This window comes from Myiozetetes cayanensis, unplaced genomic scaffold, assembly GCF_022539395.1.
Source record: "Myiozetetes cayanensis isolate MyiCay16 unplaced genomic scaffold, myiCay2020 scf33, whole genome shotgun sequence".
Lineage (NCBI taxonomy): Eukaryota > Metazoa > Chordata > Aves > Passeriformes > Tyrannidae > Myiozetetes > Myiozetetes cayanensis.
Window position 1 is genome coordinate 3,545,824 of NW_026087555.1, and position 18,464 is coordinate 3,564,287.

At 41.0% G+C, this 18,464-nt stretch overlaps 1 protein-coding gene across 1 annotated transcript in view; it reads right to left on the bottom strand.

Annotated features, from left to right (window-relative positions):
• The window catches only part of AFF1 (ALF transcription elongation factor 1), a 71,143-nt gene that overhangs the window by 20,477 nt on the left and 32,202 nt on the right, over positions 1-18,464 (bottom strand). Inside the window, exons 4-7 of the mRNA XM_050327373.1 lie at positions 5,830-5,874; positions 4,679-4,765; positions 4,042-4,078; positions 3,628-3,679 (exon numbers count right to left, since the gene is read on the bottom strand). Of these exons, the coding sequence (XP_050183330.1) occupies positions 3,628-3,679; positions 4,042-4,078; positions 4,679-4,765; positions 5,830-5,874 (221 nt within the window). The remainder of the gene's footprint in view (positions 1-3,627; positions 3,680-4,041; positions 4,079-4,678; positions 4,766-5,829; positions 5,875-18,464) is intronic.

Below are 18,464 nucleotides of genomic sequence, written 5' to 3' on the forward strand. Positions count from 1 at the left end.
AGTCTTGAAACTAGTTAGCCTCCAACTTCTCAACCCAGAGAATTACTCAAGTGTCCTTCCAAAAACTGGACAAAAAGCTAAAAAACTGAGGCAGGGATTTGAATCAATCAGGTCAAAACTCCGTTTATTTCAACCTCATTTCAAGCTAAGAAATTTCTCACAGAGAGCCCTTATGGCTAAATAACAAAAATAAGCCTCCAACTCCTCATGACAACACATTTTACAGCAAGAAAACAAATTAAAATGACGCCCAGTGAACCATGTCACCCTGGAAAAAGGTGAAAAAAGTTGATGCTTGCTTTGTTCAGGCATTTTGACTGTCATTCCCCTGTGACTATGCTCTATTGCTTCATTTCCTCACACACCTTCTCAGTGGAAATCACCTCTTGTCTCTTCTTTTAGAGTAAACACTGAAGGGAAGCACTGTGAGGCACCACCTTGGAAAACAAGATCCCTGAGTTTCCTACAGAAGGCAAAGAGCTTGCAGCCTACAGAAATCCTGCACTAGAGTGGGCTACAGGTGAAGCTCACTGTCAGATGAAGCATAAAAAGGAAAAAAAGAAGAATAGCAACAATACAGACACTCTTCACACTTCTGGGCAGTTTGGCCAAATGTCTACTGGCATCTCAATGAATTCTTTGTATTTTCTTTTACAACTTCTTAAGCGTCGCTAAAATGTTTTGAAAGGGGTTTTGGTTGCATTTGTTTTGTTCTGCTTTAAGAATCATGGACTTGAGGTAAGAGGATAACCATAAAGTCACAGAATGGTTTGGGTTGGAAGGGACCTTAAAGATCAGCTAGTTCCAACCCCCTGCCATGAACAGGGATGTGCAAAAAAAGCCACCAAGGTCTTCTTTTAAATCTGATTTAACTGTTTATAATAAAAAACCCTTTCCACCGGAGCTGCTGGTAAATAACATGCATCAGCATAAAAAAACATTGCAACTACTTCAGCTTAATTTAGGATCAAGGAAGAACAATAAAACTTCAGAAGAGTCATACTTTTTCAAGGATGGACAAAGCTGCTTTCCCCAAAGCAAGGTTTCAACAAATTGTTAATAGTCTAGTTAAAAAAAAAAATAAAATCTGCCTTAATAATGCTTTAATTAGCTCACAAATCAATAGATGCCAAGTTTTCATTTGCAGGACCCATTCATTTGCAGCTTATATACATATCATTAATCTCCCTGTAAAGCTATTTAAAAAGAGCTCTTTTAGAGAGAGAAGCAGCACTAAAATTATTATCACTTGCCAAACAACCCCACTAAAAGCACAGGCTGATCCCCCCTCTGCTAGCTGGGTTAAACATGCATCACCAAGAATGAGTTGGCATCTCCCCTTTTAAAAGAAGGGTTGTTTTCATTCCAGTGCAGCCAGGTGCAAACTTCGGGGCTGCATTCAAGAACGAAAGCCATCTGGGAAACCCTTGCACACTCTGAAAAGCTGAATGCTTAATTTGGGCGGACAGATGCCTTGGGATTTCAACTTTTAATTAACCAGTATAAATGCTGTTTGTTTTCAGCCATCTACACTTTGCAACACAAGCTACTCCAGGCAGCTGAATTTCCAGACAGTCACATGCACTTCGAACAGCAAAGAAAGCCCAGCCCTGGCGTGCCAAAGAAAACAAACACAAAAAAAAAGGGATGCATCAGTTCAAGGGAAAGATGCAGAAGTCCTTGGGCAAATCTCACTTGACTTCATTTTAGACATAAACCCAAGCCACCCTGTTCCTCTTGCTTCCACTGCCTTTGTCAGCTGTGGGTATGTGTGTCCCTGGCAGATGAGCGCTGGCTCTGAAGTGCCTGGCAAGGACCCTGAGCAGAGAGGAGATCTTGGCTAAGGAGAGAGCCACATACCATGCCAAATTTACAACTCTGGCCCCTTGGGCTAAAAAAGGAGTCTTTTCCAATTCTTGTCTATAGGAAAAGTTTATTCTCTCTCTCCTGCCTGGAAAACTGACTAAAACACTAAAGAGATTTTTACAAGCAGCTGAGGACAAGGACAGAGCCTGGAGCACTTGAAACCAGTAGTTTCAGTTGTGCAAAGAAAATTTCCAGAAGTCATTCAGGAGGAGAAAGTTAGACTGAAAGAAAGAGAAGTAAAATAAAGAATGGATTAAGGTAGTAGTTGACTGCTTAACAAGACACTATTTCATACTTCCAGTGATCAGGGGCTCCTCTGCATCATGCTGGAACAGTAGGAAAAAGGATATTTAACAAATCTTATGGAGCTTGAATGCAAAATTCTACAATCTCAACCAAGACAGAGACATGCTCGTCCCTCTTACTTGTGACTAGTCCAGATTTGTTTTGGTTTTAATTAAATGATTCACAATAAGGAAAAGGAAAACAAGTGGAATAAGCTTTGTAGTCTGTAGTTTGCAGCCTTCTATGGAACAATGTACTATGTAGTAACATGAGATCTTTATGTCTCACATAAAGACGATATGCTTGAATTGACAGGCATTTAATGGTTCAGCAATAGACCCCTGAGCCTTCCAGACATGGAAAGATTTCCGTTTGTCACTCAGTGTTCAGAACACATCAATGCTGCCATCTGGTCAGGTTAATCCTGAAAGACTAATGTCAGTTCACACAAAACTGCTTTCAAGCAACTTCTGTAATTAACCTAACTAATGGATAACCACTTTCACCTGCAAGGACAGTACCAAGTTATTTTATCCAACAACTTAAAATTTTCTATTGGAGCAATAATTTATTAGTTGGCGCCCTGCTGCCTTATAAAACTTTCATAGTGATTATGATTAATTTTATATATATATATATACACACACACATACATGCACACACACACACATAATTAAAATACACTATAGAAATTTCATCTTCACCCCACTGCAGCTATGTTATTAGATTATAAATGGAGGGGCTTAGATAATCCATGTGAAATTTTTTGTGTGGTTTTTAAAATAAAAATAAAATTAAGACAACACTTTTTAGAAAACTTTTCCTTGGGCAACTGCAGGAAATTACATCACACAATTACTTTAAAATTTCACCCTAGTTTTTACATTTTTTGTAGTTGTAGTTTTACTAGCCCTCCCAGGCTTCAAAACAATAACCAAAATCGGTCAGATTCAGTTTGTATCCCTTATAATTTATAGTTGGATGCATTATTAGTAGGCTGAAGAGCACAAAAAGTGTGATGTTAATCAGCCACAGATTAAAATAACTAGAAAACTTTAACCTGGTACATTAGTAATTTTTTTGTGGTTTTTTTTTTGTTTGGTTGGTTGGTTTTTTTGTTTGTTTGGTTGGGTTTTTTTTTGGTGGTGGTGGTTTTTTTGTTTGGGTTTTTTTTTTTTTTTCATTTCTGTTTTGGTCATCATAATCAGGACATTGTTTAGTAGACTTGGCATTGTTAGGTTAAGGGTTGGACTTGATGATCTTAAAGGTGTCTTTCCCAATCTAAACCACTCAATGATTCCATCACAAAACAAGAATGCTTCTGTTGCTGAAAATTCCTGGTATTGAAGTTTTCTAAGAAAAATGACTGATTAAACCCTTAATCTTCAGAATCATCAAGTAACCCAAATTTTAGGTCATTCCATGTTCTTTTAACTAACTGCACAGTAGAGATAGGAACAGAATTTGATTACTTACGACATTCTTGGCTGAGAACTCGGCAATGTTCCTGAAGCTGTGCCATACTGCTCTGTAAATAAAAAGTGAACAGGTTGGTTTTATTTGCCACCCTTGTAGCCTATTTTACCCTATGGTCTCTGAGCACCAGATTAGACTAGTCACTTTCTTCTAGGACATAATTATTTGCCATTGAGACTATTCCCCACTCCAAATAGGGTTTGTCCTCTGCTGAACTGTAGCCTTAGTTTTTAGGTAATAAATGCATACTATCTCTTAAGTCATTTCTAAATTCACCACTGTTCAACAAAGCAGACTAAATCACGCCTGTTAATCAGTGTAAACATTTGATGTTCTCTGCAACATATGACACAACACACAAAACTATCTGTCAATACACATATAACTGTGTGTTTTCTTTGGATTTCTACTTACTCTGATCCTGTGCTACAAATCCCTCGGGTTGCAATTCCTAGAAAGAAAGGATGAAGTGCAAATTGAGAATAAAATAAATCAGCTGTCTTTTAATAGCAGTGTACCGATGATCTGTTTTCCATGTGTTACTTACTGTAATAAATACTTTGACTAGCTTGTCAAAGCTTGACTTTGAAGTGTCCAATAGTCCAAGCTGGTCTGCTGTAGCTTAGCATGGACAGAAATGAAACATGCCACTGCCACCAAAAATTTGTTGCTAGCACATTACAGGCATGTGCATTTTTTAAGAAATATTTAAAAAATTTTATAAGAGCTGCCAAACACTTTTGTTTAACACAGTCAGCAAATATTTCTGTTGACAGTATAGATAAAATGTATCTTGGGCTTCAGCAGAGATACTTGAAATGTTTCTGAAAAGTAGTTACATTTGAAGACCACAATTGCAACAAACGTGTAAGTTGCTGAAGCATTTTTTATTCATCTTTATTGTCCTTTTAATTTATCTGACTTCTGAAGGCAATACCTCCTAACAGCCTTTATCCATGAAAGGGGGCCAAAATAAGATGAAAACACATGCAAGAGCCAGAAAGCTCTCTTCTACTTTATCAAAAGTCCTGGCAAAAAGAGGATGTTTTACCTTTGCTGGGAATGGAAATTTGGAAGGCTCTGCTTTAGTAGGTGTATTAAGAGCTGTCAGGGGAGGTGGCCATGAGCGGGTCATTTCCTGGAAAGAGATTGAGAAGAGCAGCTATCAGGACTTTTGCAGGTAGACACAGAGGAAGCTTCACACTTCAGAATTCATATGGATCTACCTCTTGATGTATTTATACATGCTTCTCCATGGTTGCTACAAAACTAGTGATATGCATTCCTAACAGGCAAGAACACAAGGCTGTCTGGTGAAACACAAAAGGATGCTGGACTTCCAGCTGGAGTCCTCATGCTGCAATTCCAACCAGCACACAGCAGACAGCAAGCATTTGTGCATAGCTCCCCTTCAGCTAAAACACTGCCCCAACAACAGCTTCTTGAGAGCAATCAAGGCATCAAAATTTTGCAACCTGAAGCAACAGCAAGGGAAGTGAATCGCAGACACCAAACACCTCCACTAGGACTTCAGGGTCTCAGAATAGCATCTGACATCAAGCAACTGTCTCCTCAGGATCAGCACCACTGACTTGGGAATCATTTTCACACCATGCACAGGGAAGGGGTGCCACGGACTCAGAGCCAGGCACTGGGAGCCTGTGTGCTGCTCACAGAGCCAGCTCTGACACCAGGTTACAGTTTTGCATCAGACCTGTCTTGGCTTTGCACGAGTGGACTGGAATTCCAGGGAAGGAGCAGCATCCCAGTAGCAGTGCCATGCACAGACAGGTGAAAGGATTTGAATGTGTGGTCCCGCTCAGGACCACACTGCTGGTGCTGGCAGCAGGGACACGAAGTAGCGTGTCCAGTGCCTTGGGAGGAAGGGTGTTCAGGAAAGGCAAGCCCTGACTTGAGGAACGAGCAGCTCTGTCAGTCTCACGTGCCTTGTTAGTGTGGCTCTGGAACTGCACTAGCCTGTGTTAACACTCACACACTAAGAGAAAGGTTGATCTTACAACTCCAGCTGTATCTGAGGTTGACTTTTACGTTTACTTCTCCTTAGCACACCAAAACACGCTTTTAGTGATGGCAACATGCATCAAGTGAATACAAGCAGGGTGGTATGGTATTTTTTTTCCTCACCTGTTACCTTAATGCATACAAAACATCAGTAGAGACCAATTATTTAAGAGCACCTACCCTCAAAATTTCTTCAATGGACTGCACATCAATGGAGTTGCTTTGCTGAAATAAGAAAGAGGGAAGCAGCATGAGTTTGTGTTTTTTACCAACTGACATGTGACAAGCATGTACTTGGCAAACAATTGCTTAACAGCAGTCTATAAATTTCATGGAAGTCCATTAATAATAAAATGCCAGTAAAGATTAAAAGCCCCATCAGAAGGGCAGTTAATAATGCACTTCTAAGAAGACTCTCATTTTCTAGTCTTGAATAGAAAATATGGTCTAATAAAGATGAAAAAGAAGTGAAACAGAGCTCATTAAGCAATAGCGCTCATTCAGCTGACAGGATTCCCCTTGTTTCATGATGTGCATTATTCTATGCATCCATGTGTACTCAACAGAAAAAGAAGCCAGTATAAAGTCCTAAGCTTGAAGAAGTAAAAGTAGAGGTGGTTTTAAGTGGAGGAATCACGCACCAGGCCCTTGAATTCCAACTCTTTGACTCATGGGAACATAAACTGCCATTAAAAAAATAGAAAAACAATACCATTTCAACTTGTGTAGTTTAGAACAAAACCTTCAACACACCGCTGGGTAGAGGCAACATGGCAACTTCCGGAGAAGCCTGCAGATGGCACAGATCTGGATCAAAGACTGCCCCTGTACCTCCCCCAACCATTTCCCTGGAGCCCAGGCAGCAACCACACACACCTGCCTGGCAGAGGCCCCTGTTCCCCATCACAAGCGTGGTGATACGCTCTGAAGGGAGGCCTGCTCCCTGTGGTGCCCTGGCACTCCACCAACGCCACCAGAATAGGACCAGGAAACAGCAGCGTTGGCAGTTGCCTTCAATCAGGCTCACCAGCGAAGCTCTGAGGCAGAGTACAAAGCAACAGCAATGTCAGTTATTAAACAAACAGAAGACACTGCAGCTTGTGCAAACACAAATCTGCTTTTAACATATCAGCAAACCCACTTACTGGCTCCTGGCAGGACACCCACCCGGCACACACGCGACACCTCTCATCAGCAGCAGCGTTGCTACTGCTGGGCAAGTCAGGGGCTGGGATAGGCACAACAAACACCTCCTGCTCCCCAGGCACGTGGGCAGGAGGGCAATGGCATTTGCAAAGCTACCAGTGGTAAAATAAGAAGGGGGTGTCAAGTTGCTTTTGGTGTTGAATAATGCTGAAACCAGTCTGACTCATCAATCTCAAAGTTAAACATTCTGATAATGAGATGTAGATCTGATAAAGTATCTGATAAAGGAACAAACAAGTGATACTACTAATAACTTATCTAAAGCTGCTGAGCTGGCCTGAAGACATCTGACTGACAGTGAAACACATTATACTAAAAAAGTTCAATCCCAAAAGTTAATAGCAGGGTCTTCTAACATATCCCTTCTTAGAGCATATGTGTGGAGATTCCTCCCTTGAGTGGGGATCCCCCTCAAGGTTACTCCCTGAGGCTGAGTGAGAGATTTGCCCATGTCCATCAGTATAGGTGAGTAACATCAATCTCTACATAATAATTGGTTTTGCTAGTTTTAATATAATCACTTTAATATAATTGCTTTAATATTGCTTGATGGTGCACTGTACTATACTAGTTGTTACAGCTTCTATACTGTGTAGCAAATAATTCTGGTTAAGCTCTTTTTGTCTAACCATTATCATAATAAATTATTTACATTTATATAAATATATCTGGTTTACCACCCTTAATCCTGCAGGACAAAGTTGTATAAAGGTTCAACTACACCTATATAATCCTTCAGGCATAAACCACTGACAAAGGCTGGGGCTAGGATTGGATTCCAGCTGCATCCAGGCTCCTCTTTGGGAAGGAGCTTGCTAAAAGGCAAAGGCCGGCAAGATTTTATTCAGCTTAAAGAAGGAGGGCAGTGAGCTACCGGGCCCAATGAGAAGGATCTTCCCTAGAACAAGGTAAAGAGCAAAACAAACACTTCAATATAGACAAAAGGTGTCATTCTTGGCCTTCTCACAGAAAGGCCTCTCATCTGTTTCCCACATGCTGCACTATTTACATTGGAGGGAGGAGATAAGGAATGTCTTTTCCCTGCAATCTCATTTGTCTGAGTCTACATAAATCTCTCATCAAGGCAGTGCTCATTTGACAAAGATTTGACTTTTCTTCAGAAAATCATGCACGGAGAGCTGCTTCTGACCTTACTCACCCAAACAAGCAGAAGCTGACGCACAGACAGATGAGTCACACAAATGAAAGCAAGGCTTGCAGATGTGTCCCTGAGCAGGCAGGAGGAGGGGAGGGGGAGAGCAAACAACAGGAAACTATCACATGGCAAGAGATCAAGACACTTTATATCTCATGGTACCAAAAAGGCACCTGTTTTTCTTTTTTTTCTTTTTTCTTTTTAGCAAGTTTGGGTGGCTAAACCTAATTTACTTCTTAATTCAGGAAGTGGCGAACAGCAGACACAGAAACTTGCCTCTTCCTGCATAGAAAAGCAGCACTCAACTAGCAGTTTGCTTCAGAGCTCCTGAGATATCCCATGAGAGCAACACAGTAAAAACCCTTCCCACAAAACAGATAAGAAGTCGAGATCTTACCCAGACAAGGTATTTGAAAACTCTCTCTATTAGAATGGATTGATTGCAAAAAGTAAAAATCAGTTGACTTCACATATTTCAGAAACTTAAGTTTTATGAGGTGATAAGTGATGACAAAAATGGAATTCAATTAACCCAAGAATCAGAGAATGTCTGCACCAGCCAATTTGGACCTCTCTTATCCTTGCCAAACAACACAGACCCCCTTCCCGAAGTTCTTTCTGATGAGCCTGAAGAGGCTTTGATGTTGATACAGGTTTAAATACAGTGAGTATTTATAGTTCAATTGTCAGGAGGATTTATCGCAACACCCCGAAGGGCACTGTTCAGTGGCTGCAGTTCTTCACAGGTCCAGGATCTTAGAAGAAACTGCTTTTCTGTGGCATGAACTGTAAAGGAAAGTAAACACATGATATTGAACAAGTACCACACAAGTCTGCATTGGCATAATGGCCTCTATTTTTGTTGGGGTTTTTTAAGGCACCATTATCAAATACGTCGTGAAACTATTGCTCTACAGTCACAGACCATCTGGAACATGCACAGTGCCAAAACCACACCAGAGCTGGTAAGAGTCTTCTGACTGCATGGAGGAACACTCCACCGGGGAACACCACCTCAAGCCTGCAGTTCGAAGCTGTCCCAATGCCCCAAACCTGTGGGGCACTCCAGCTGCAGCGAATGAGGACTCCCTGTCATCCAGTGGACTGAAGGAGCTGGGCATTTCTGCATGATGAGTAATTTTTTGCCCTTTTTTTTTTGTTTTGTTTGGTGGTTTTTTTCCCCTTCAAGTCATATCTCAGCTCTGTTTCTGCTTGTTAAACCACTAAACCACTATTAAGCCACAATTACCACCCAGTAGCAAAGGACGTCCTCGTCAGTTTTAAGTGAAGAGTTTAGGGAAAACAAGAAATACATTGCTGCTCCAAGAAGAGTTAAAAAGCCAAAAAGCCAAAGAAATCACTGAAATGAGATCAGCTCCACTGAGGACTGTGGGTGTAAGAGACCAAATATTACACAGGGCTACGAGTGTGTGTGTGTGTATATATATATATATATATTTACACACACTACATATAACCCCACTACCAGTTTTACAACCTTTACTGGGAACACTGTAATATGCTCCCCACAGATAACTCCATTTAAGCCTGGTGCATTATTTGCTGTCTGACACTGACATCTGTACAATCTCTAGCTAGGATTTCCTCATGCCACATTCAGACTCATTTTCAGTTTGGGAATGACACAGGTACCTCTAAATGTCACTCACAAAAGGTTGTGATGGTTGAGGTCAAACGAACACAATCACAGGACATCCAAAACTGTTGGGTGGCTGAATTTTAAAGTCCAGTTTTTTAAAGCGAGTATTCCCATCAAAACTAATGCTGTGCTCCCATAATGGCTACTCCCCTTGCAGCAATAGTACTAGTTTAATTACTAATAATATTAATAATAATCCTTATTTAAAAGTAAAAAAGGAAAACAGCCACTCACTTTGATCATGAACTGAAAAGGACTTCAGGACTGTGGCCAATACAATTTCAAGCATTTACACAAATGTAAGAAGCCCTAGAAGTTCCAGGAGGAATTAGTCTGTTTAGTACAACAGGCTTGCAAAAATGCACAGGTGCACAAACCCAGAAAAGAAGAGAGGGAGCTCTTAATTTAGAAAACAATGTAAAATCTGAGCAGGCACTCAATTCCAGCTTCATAGCAGCTACGTGACAAAGCTCCCAGAAATACTTCTAAGTCCTCTCTTCACCAGCAATTCAAAAAAAATGACACACTTTCATAAGTACATAGCTCTCTGCCCATGCCCCAAGACTTGCTCGGTTCTGTTACAGAGAAGAACTTAGGATATTACAGAGGAAATTAGGATATTAAGAATCACCCAAAACCAGACTAAACTGCTTAAGGAACCACCAGGCACACAAATGAGATGCCCCGGCTGTGAATGGGCCTTAGATACTACAATGAATAAGCAGTGCCTTATTTTTTTTCTTTTTGTAATGAAGATGGGTTTGAAGAACTTCTAAGGTTGCTTCTTTTTAAAAAGACATTCCATTAAAAGTTACACATCCTTATCCCACTCTGCCAATACGTGCCAAGTGGAGCTGAAGTACCGTACGGCTCTCATGCGTGGGGGGCTGAAGCTTTCTCTCTAGTCTTTAAATAGCTTGCCTCATCAGGAGGCTGTGGCAGAGTAGTTTCAAGAAGGATGTCAAAGAAATCGCCTCCCAGAGAGAGTTGGCCGTGCATTATTCCAGAAGTCACCGCATGACATTGCTGAGACATATGGGCTCAAACAAGGCCAGTGGCAGTAACAGCATGTAGAGTGTATAAAGATAAGGATAGGAGGTCTGGAAGGAGATACCAACTGGAATAGATACGGACTGCCTCCCAGGCAAGCATTAAGGTGTTGCAGACCTTTCTGTTCCTTCTTATCTCAGTAATTTCCACCCAACTGCTTATTTCTGTTATCTGCATGCCTCTGCTGTCACAGCCCGTTTGGAGCTGCCCCTCTGACATCCTGTGCACAGACAAGCCCCTTGCTTCTCCGTCTCCATCTTGGGTAAAGCTGGTGCCTGCAGATAAGCAGGAGGTGTAGGAGGGCAACAGCTACAGTATGCATGCGTTTCCTATGCCTCCTGGGATCTCCTAATCAAAACATGAAATGTGTGTGTGTAGCTCAAGTATGCCAGTTACTGCTCTTTGCCTCATCTCAGACTGAGTTTTTAGCACCAAGAGAACCCAAGCAGGCAGTGCAGCAAGGATGAGAAAAGCCAGTTATGAGTTTCATGCCCTTTATTCTGTTGTCAGTTTTGTTTCCTAATGAGAGCTTTGCCACTGCAATAATCAGTAGAGAAGGTCACTTGCTCTCATGTTAATAAATAAATAAATAAATTACATTTACAGCTGCTTTCCATTTAATACTACAGTTTAATACATCTGAATAGAAATATCAGTTTTAAATTTATTTTTTCATGTCAACCTCACAGTCATTGTTACTTGAATGCAACGAAGATCACAAAACGGCATATGTACAAAGGGACAGTTTAGAAACAACAGGCAGTACAAAAATCAGACTGAAAGCTACCATCCCTGTCCTCACTTCACCCATGTGTGCTTAACCAGTTCAGAAGAGGAGATCTTGCATATTAGATGCATTCTTGTCCTTGCACACAAGTCATGCTAGTGATAGCATGCCAACTTATTCTGCAACCTTGCACCTGCATTTCTGTGTAGTTAAAAATTCATCTTCTCCATATTATAGAGAGATGTGAGATGCACACACACAGAGAGCACATTTCCAAAATGAACCAGCCAATAAAAGAGACAAGACCTATTTTAAACAAGCCTCTAAACTAATCTTGATGATGGATGCAATAATGTTCTGCCACGTATTGAAAAAAGCTTCCAAAATTTCAAGTTCAAACCATCTTGTCAATCAACAAACACATAAATTCATAAAGGTCTTCACACGCTTTCTTGAAGAACACCAGACACCAAGCAGATTCTCTGCTAAGGGGGTTTTAATGTTCCACATCACAAAACAGAAATGTTACAATTCTTTGCATTTTATAAATCTGAAATGCCTCTTATAGTGTATCCTATACTTCAAAAGAATAATTTTAAAACTTTATGAAATTGGCACTTTAGATTATGAAAACAACACAAAGAAAACCTCCCATGCAATCCACGTATGCTTTGCTACCAGCAAATTATCTTTTCCCTAAAAAGCACATGGAAGTGTGATTGTGTCATGATGCTGTATTGTCCCACATGCACTAACCTAGTGCAAGGTGTTGGGTTCCCTAAACTATGGATCAGGGGTATTTTAATTGCTTATAGCTAAACAGATTGGAAATAACTGAAAGCAATGACTTGGTTTTGAAGCGCATGCTGGTGAAACTCAGTAATCTCAACAGCTCTCTGGGGCATAAAACCACATTTTCATTTTCAACCCACAGGTTCTATCAGCATCCACCCCCTTTAACACAACACAACTTTTCTTAGCTCTGGCACCAACCACCACTTAGGTGAACCTGGTTTCACCTCCTGAGGAAAAAGCCAAACGGCAGCTGCCTGCCACCATGACAACTCTCCCTGTCTGAAGGTGGGTTCCCCGGTTTGTGGGAGCAACACGAACTCAAAAGCAAATACCACACCAACATCACTGGTGGAGGATCGAGATGAGGCAGAGCCCACACACAAGGAGCAGAGATTTTTAAGCCAGCTGGCTCCTCTGTGCAGCGCTGCAGGGCTACACAGCTCACGGTGCTGGGAACGGAACAGAACAAGCACCAGATGCTCCGCAGGGTGCTCCGCCCACCGCGGCTCCGAGCGGCAGCACACCGGCTGTACAGCAAGCAGGCTGTGGGGAAGGAACAGCCAGAGCTTGGGACAGCACAAGGAGTCTGTCTACCTCGTTCCTGCACCATCTGCAATGCTGTGAGGATCCCTGAGAGGACCCGGAGAATCCGGTTCAAAGGGCACGTGGTTAACCCAAAACACACATACTTGAAAGTCAAAATTATTCAGATATGTCACCTGCATTTGTAAACAAGTGTGGTTTTGTGTTTATGCTGCTTGCTTGAAGTCACAAGACTTCACTGTAGACTACAAATCCAATCCACCAGTCTCAAAGTCCATGAGAGCCCTCTAAAATTATTTCTCTGGGCGCTATTTCAGGTCCTCTGTGGGCACCAGGGTTTAACCAGTAGCTTGCATGTAGCCAAGTTCCCTGTGGACAGTTTCACAAGCACACTTAACCCATTTGAGTCCGCTCCTCTCTTTTCCAAGGCAATGCCAAAGTTATTCCACCAAAAAAATGCCACACCACCAGGCACTCTCCTGCTTCTTCCCCAACATCAACCCAGTACCCCAGCTCATGAGAGAAGACAACGGCTCCAGCCTGTCACCACCCTTGTCACAGGTTTAAAAACAAATCAAACCATTCCCAAGAATTTTTTTCAGCTGACACTGAATGATCCTGGCAATTTAAGCATTTTACATCAAAATACTCAGCAAACAACGGTTGTACTGTCCTGTTCCTGCGTGGATGCCTGGAGGAAATAAAACATTCTTTAAAGATTTTACATGCTTTTCTGACCCTGAGATGGATTATTTTGCTCAATCTAAAAATAAATGCAGGGCCCTCGTTGTGTTCAAACAGCCTAAGAAAAAACAAATCACTCTTTTGTCTTTCTTTGACTGAAGTAGCAAAGGGGTTTGTGCCCTGGGGGAATAGATTGTTGATATGTTTTAATGAAGGATTCTTTACAATCTTGAACTTCTGAAAAAAAGTTGTGCATCTCTTGTTGGCCTTCATCTAATAATAATATAATTGAAATCAAAACAAACTAAACATGAAAATTAAGTGCAGCATCACCTGCATACAGCCATGCAGACTAGGACTCCAGCCAAGGCTGATTATTTCATTAGCAAATTGTTCTACATGAAGAACCTCCACACAAAAGCACCTCCTCATTGCAATTACCATCTGTATAGTGGCTCTCAAAAATCTAATTTAGACCTCTTGATTCCACAAAACTTTCTTACCTCCTCTCCTCTCCCCCTAAAGTGTCTCCAGTAAATAATTTTTAATACTGCTTACTGTGAATCTCTAAATATTGTGCCAATAAAAGGCTGAGGATTGTCCTCAAATACAAGGTGTCTTTCAATTTAACGGCTGAATTTAAGTATGAAAAGCATTTGAGTAAGAGCAGCAAGCCATGATTTCAGGTATTTTCTCATTTCCAATACCACTTCATTGCAACTTGAGTAGCCTGCCTCCTAGCCTACTCCAGAAAAAAGCTGGTCCCTGCAGCTGATAAAATGAAAAGATAAGAAAACAATAACTACATTTGTCAAGACCATCAAGGAAGTTGGGGGTTTTGGTGATGAGAGGAATCCTGTGGTTCTGGGGATCACCTCAGATAATAATCAAGTGCTGCCATCTCTCAGGTATGTTTTCCCTTCCCAAACACCACTTTCCTCTTGGAAAACAAGTCAGGTTAGATTTATGATGGTGGTGGCAATTGGTGCACCTCCTCTTAATAACTCAGTAAAGAAGACTTGGAGATGCAGGCTCTCACACTGCTTTAATACTTAACAGGACTGCTTTTCTGAACCAAGACCTTTTATTTGTCAATCTGTTGTTCAGCCAGCTGGATCCTCTGTGCAGTGCCTCATAGCACTTCCCTGTATTACCACCACTGCAAATAAAATTTGGGAAATAAAGGAATTGAAGAGGCAGGCTGGAGCCTGGAGCAGTATCACCAGTACCAGGCCAGCACCCGGCACAACTCTGTGCTGCTGCCTGGGACAGACCATACAAGTTGCAGGGGAGCCAGAAGGCATCAGCCACTAGGAGCAGTGCATCAAAGCAGAAGGAAAGTGGGAAGATTGTGAATAAAGGAATGCTTTTTAGTGGATCTAAGGATAGTATTCTCAAAGGAAAAAAGAAGAAAACACCAAAAAACCCCACAAAACCAAAACAAAACAACACAAAAACCAAACCAACAAACAAAAAAACCCAAAAAGTTCTTAACTCAGAAAGAGCCTAGGTTTAAATTTTAAACAGTAATGTTTAATGCAAATTGAAAAAAATATTTTTAAATGTTTCAAAACCAAGGAACTTAACCTGTGGGGAAAAAAATAGCAGGATATCCTTTTGCTTGCAAAGGCAACTTTTGCCATTGTTTTATAACTGACCTAAAAGCAAAAAGACTATTTCTGGTTTTTATGTTTCGTGCTTGGGACAGCAAAGTGCCTTATTATTATCATCATGTATATACAGATGAAAGTTATCCTTCTGGAGGCAAAATATTGGACAAGTCTCTTGGAAATCTCCCCTATCTTGCCAAAGACAATGGGAAGACAAAGGAAGTCCTATCCACCAGTTAGTTACCTGGTCACTCTTTTCAATACACAAAACTAACTGTTGAAACTTAACTTAAAACTTCTTTTTCAGCTTAAACTTCTGGCTGTAAAAGCAGTGTCCAAGATTGACAAGGAGATGTTTGTTACTACTCATCTGAACACACAGACCCTTTCATCCTCTCCTCACAGCTTTGCACACTCAGCAAAAAACCCACAGCACCCACAGCTTGTTTGTCACGTGGATACAGAGGCCAGGGCTGGACATAGCCTTCTAGGACCTGCTTTGCTCATGTTCTGTCTAGATCAACCTGTCTACAATTAGTATTTAAAACCTATATAGAGACATCTGCCTCTGTTATGATTCAAAATGTAACCTTCCTTAAAAGCATTTTATCATCCACAAAACTCTGCATTAAAGACTGCAGCGTTTCCCAAGTCCCAGAAATTCTTTATGGTCAGGCTTAGGCACTCCAGAGGTGTCACATTCAATTTTCATCTGCAGCTAAGTGAAGCAGGAGGTGCTGAGCTAACATACCTGGCTGGCATTAGAGAATTGATTCTTTTCAGCCAGGTGTAATATGAAGGCTATGGGCCATGAGCCTCCCAGGCTCAAAAGGTTGTCAGAAAACAAAGCAATGCTGAGAGGATGAGAGAGGGTCAGTTCACTGTTTCTTTCCTCTTCTGTACAATCTGGAGGGAAGAAGCAACTTTTTTGCTTATTTAACATACTGTCTGAATGGCTTATAATTAAAATCCAAACAAGGGGAGATGGCTACAAGAAGCACCAAGACACCAACCAGCATCTACCTAAGGAAAAGCTTTCTGCATCTTTTCCTGAAGAAGCTTTTGGGCAGCAAACTGGAGAAGACTATGCTCACTTCCAGATTTTCTGTATTACTGTTTCACTGCCTATACTTTTCTTCATACATAATTGCCCAAATGATGCCGATATTCGTGCAAAAAGTTCTCACCAACCAATGGCAAAATACTCAAACCATTTAAAATACTCAGGAAAGTGAGCAGGCAGCTTTATAATTTGTAGCCACATGACGGATTGGGCTCAACACATTCGCACACTGAAATTTATGATCTCAGGCAGAGTCTCTACATCACAATAGTTTCGCATGCAATCCCCAAACTCCTGAAAGCTGGACAAGCATTTCCCTACATGTGCACCACAGAAGGCTCCAAGGAAATGTCTAAGGAAATGTCTAAGGAAAGGGTAGGACATACCCGAGGGGTTACTGCTACCATAGCAAACAGAAACATAAATACCACACTGCTTCTCCTCTTGCCTTCACTATGGAAACAGGCACAGTCTTACTGTGGTAACACAAACGCTTTTATTAGTACAGAGGCACAGGAACAGAGCTGACTGCTCTGCAGTGCAAGCACACCAAGGAGGCAAGGGAGGTCAGCCTGTCCCCTGCGCTGGCGAAGCACAGATGGTATTCCTTCAGCACATCCAGCCAAGGATTAACAAAGCAAAACTGCAAATAGACAAGCAGTGTGATGGCCAAGAGCACCTTCAGTAAAACTCTTCCTTCAAGTGAAAACATCGAGGTTGAATATACCACACCTTTCAGCTTTAGTGAACAGATGTTCAACCAGGTCTGAATTACAACTTAGTCTGCACGACAATGAGCTGACAGGCTGATGAAAGAAACAAAAGTATTCTTTGTATAAGAAGAAGAAGTAGGTTGACAGGATCTGAATCTGACATGACTTTGTCTGCTGTTACATCTATTTTCCCTACATCTTCCCAAACCATTCTTCATAAGCCACTGCTATTCAAAATGCAATATGCACAAGGCATATTTTTAAAAAGTTTTTTTCTACCATGTTAAAATACAACCTTTAGAAGAAACATATACCACATGGAATCATTCCACACATTGTTTATTTTACAGAAGACTTGTAAAACATTTTCTGTCACTGTGCCAGTGGGCTCACTCTAGAGACACAGAAAAATACTTGTAAACACATACAGCAGCAGTTAGCCTGAAAAATCATGGGGAAGTGCTCACTGACTTTTCACTTTGGGGGGGGTTGTTTATTCAATTCAACAGTGCATTAAATCAAACATTTGAATTTAGGCTCTGATTCAAGAGGCGTAACTTCTCTCAAAATTATGCTAATACAGAAACTTAAATTTTTTGTCATTTCCCAAAAAAGGAAAAAGTAAGTATTGCTATTTTGTCACTATTCTTTCTAAATTTAAGCAGCAAAATCGAGATCTGAAAACTTCAAGTTGGTTTGTTGGGTGTTTTTTGTTTGTTTATTTTTTTAATGGACACATTTTCCTTTTGACTTAGTGGAGCTTAACAAGCCAGGCAAGATAATATTTTTGACTTTGGCATAATCTAAGCTATATGGTAATATATTGAATGGCAATAGTTACTATTTATCTTCAATGGAAAGTGCACATTTGTACAAGTCACCCAAACTGGAGTTTCTGTAAGTAATGAGAGTGTAGGTCAAGTTTCATAACTGATTAAAAATTAGTCCACAAGCTAAGTACTATTGAGCTCTATTTCCTCAGTAGCCAAAGCAAACGTCACACTTGTTCCTTCCTCCTTTGATTCCAGAAAAGCTCCATCTGAAGAATGGGCAGAAAGTCCAAAGTGATTGAATTCAATATCCTGGAGAAGCAGGCATCACAGAAGGCAGTAATGCCTTTTATTAGATGAAGGTAGCTGTGGGGAAGGGAGGGGGCAGAGGACACTTTCCAGCATAAAGGCCTTGTTGTGTCTGAAATAAACACAAAGTCATGTCGGCTGCAGTTTGTTTCCCATGAGGTTGGGTATATGCAAAGGTAGCTGAGCAAACGGCAGAGCCTCTCTGGGAAATGCACTCAAACCTTTTGCTCGGAGCACGAAGGACTGCCAAGATCATGTCTCGCACTATTTGCTACACCTGACTGCATGTGAAAAGAGGGCCTCAATATCAAATGACATTTATGAACCATTTGACCAATGGAACAAATTGGCAAGAAAGCGCAGCACTGCTAATGCTGTTTAGAAAACAGTGTGTTGAAAAGCAGGTGATCAAAAAGTTAGGAGTATCACCTTTTCAAACTGGGAATTAAAACATTCTGCTGCTTAAACCAATAAAGCACTATTTTATTGCTTAATTAATATATGTTCATCATTATGAAGATGAAAACTG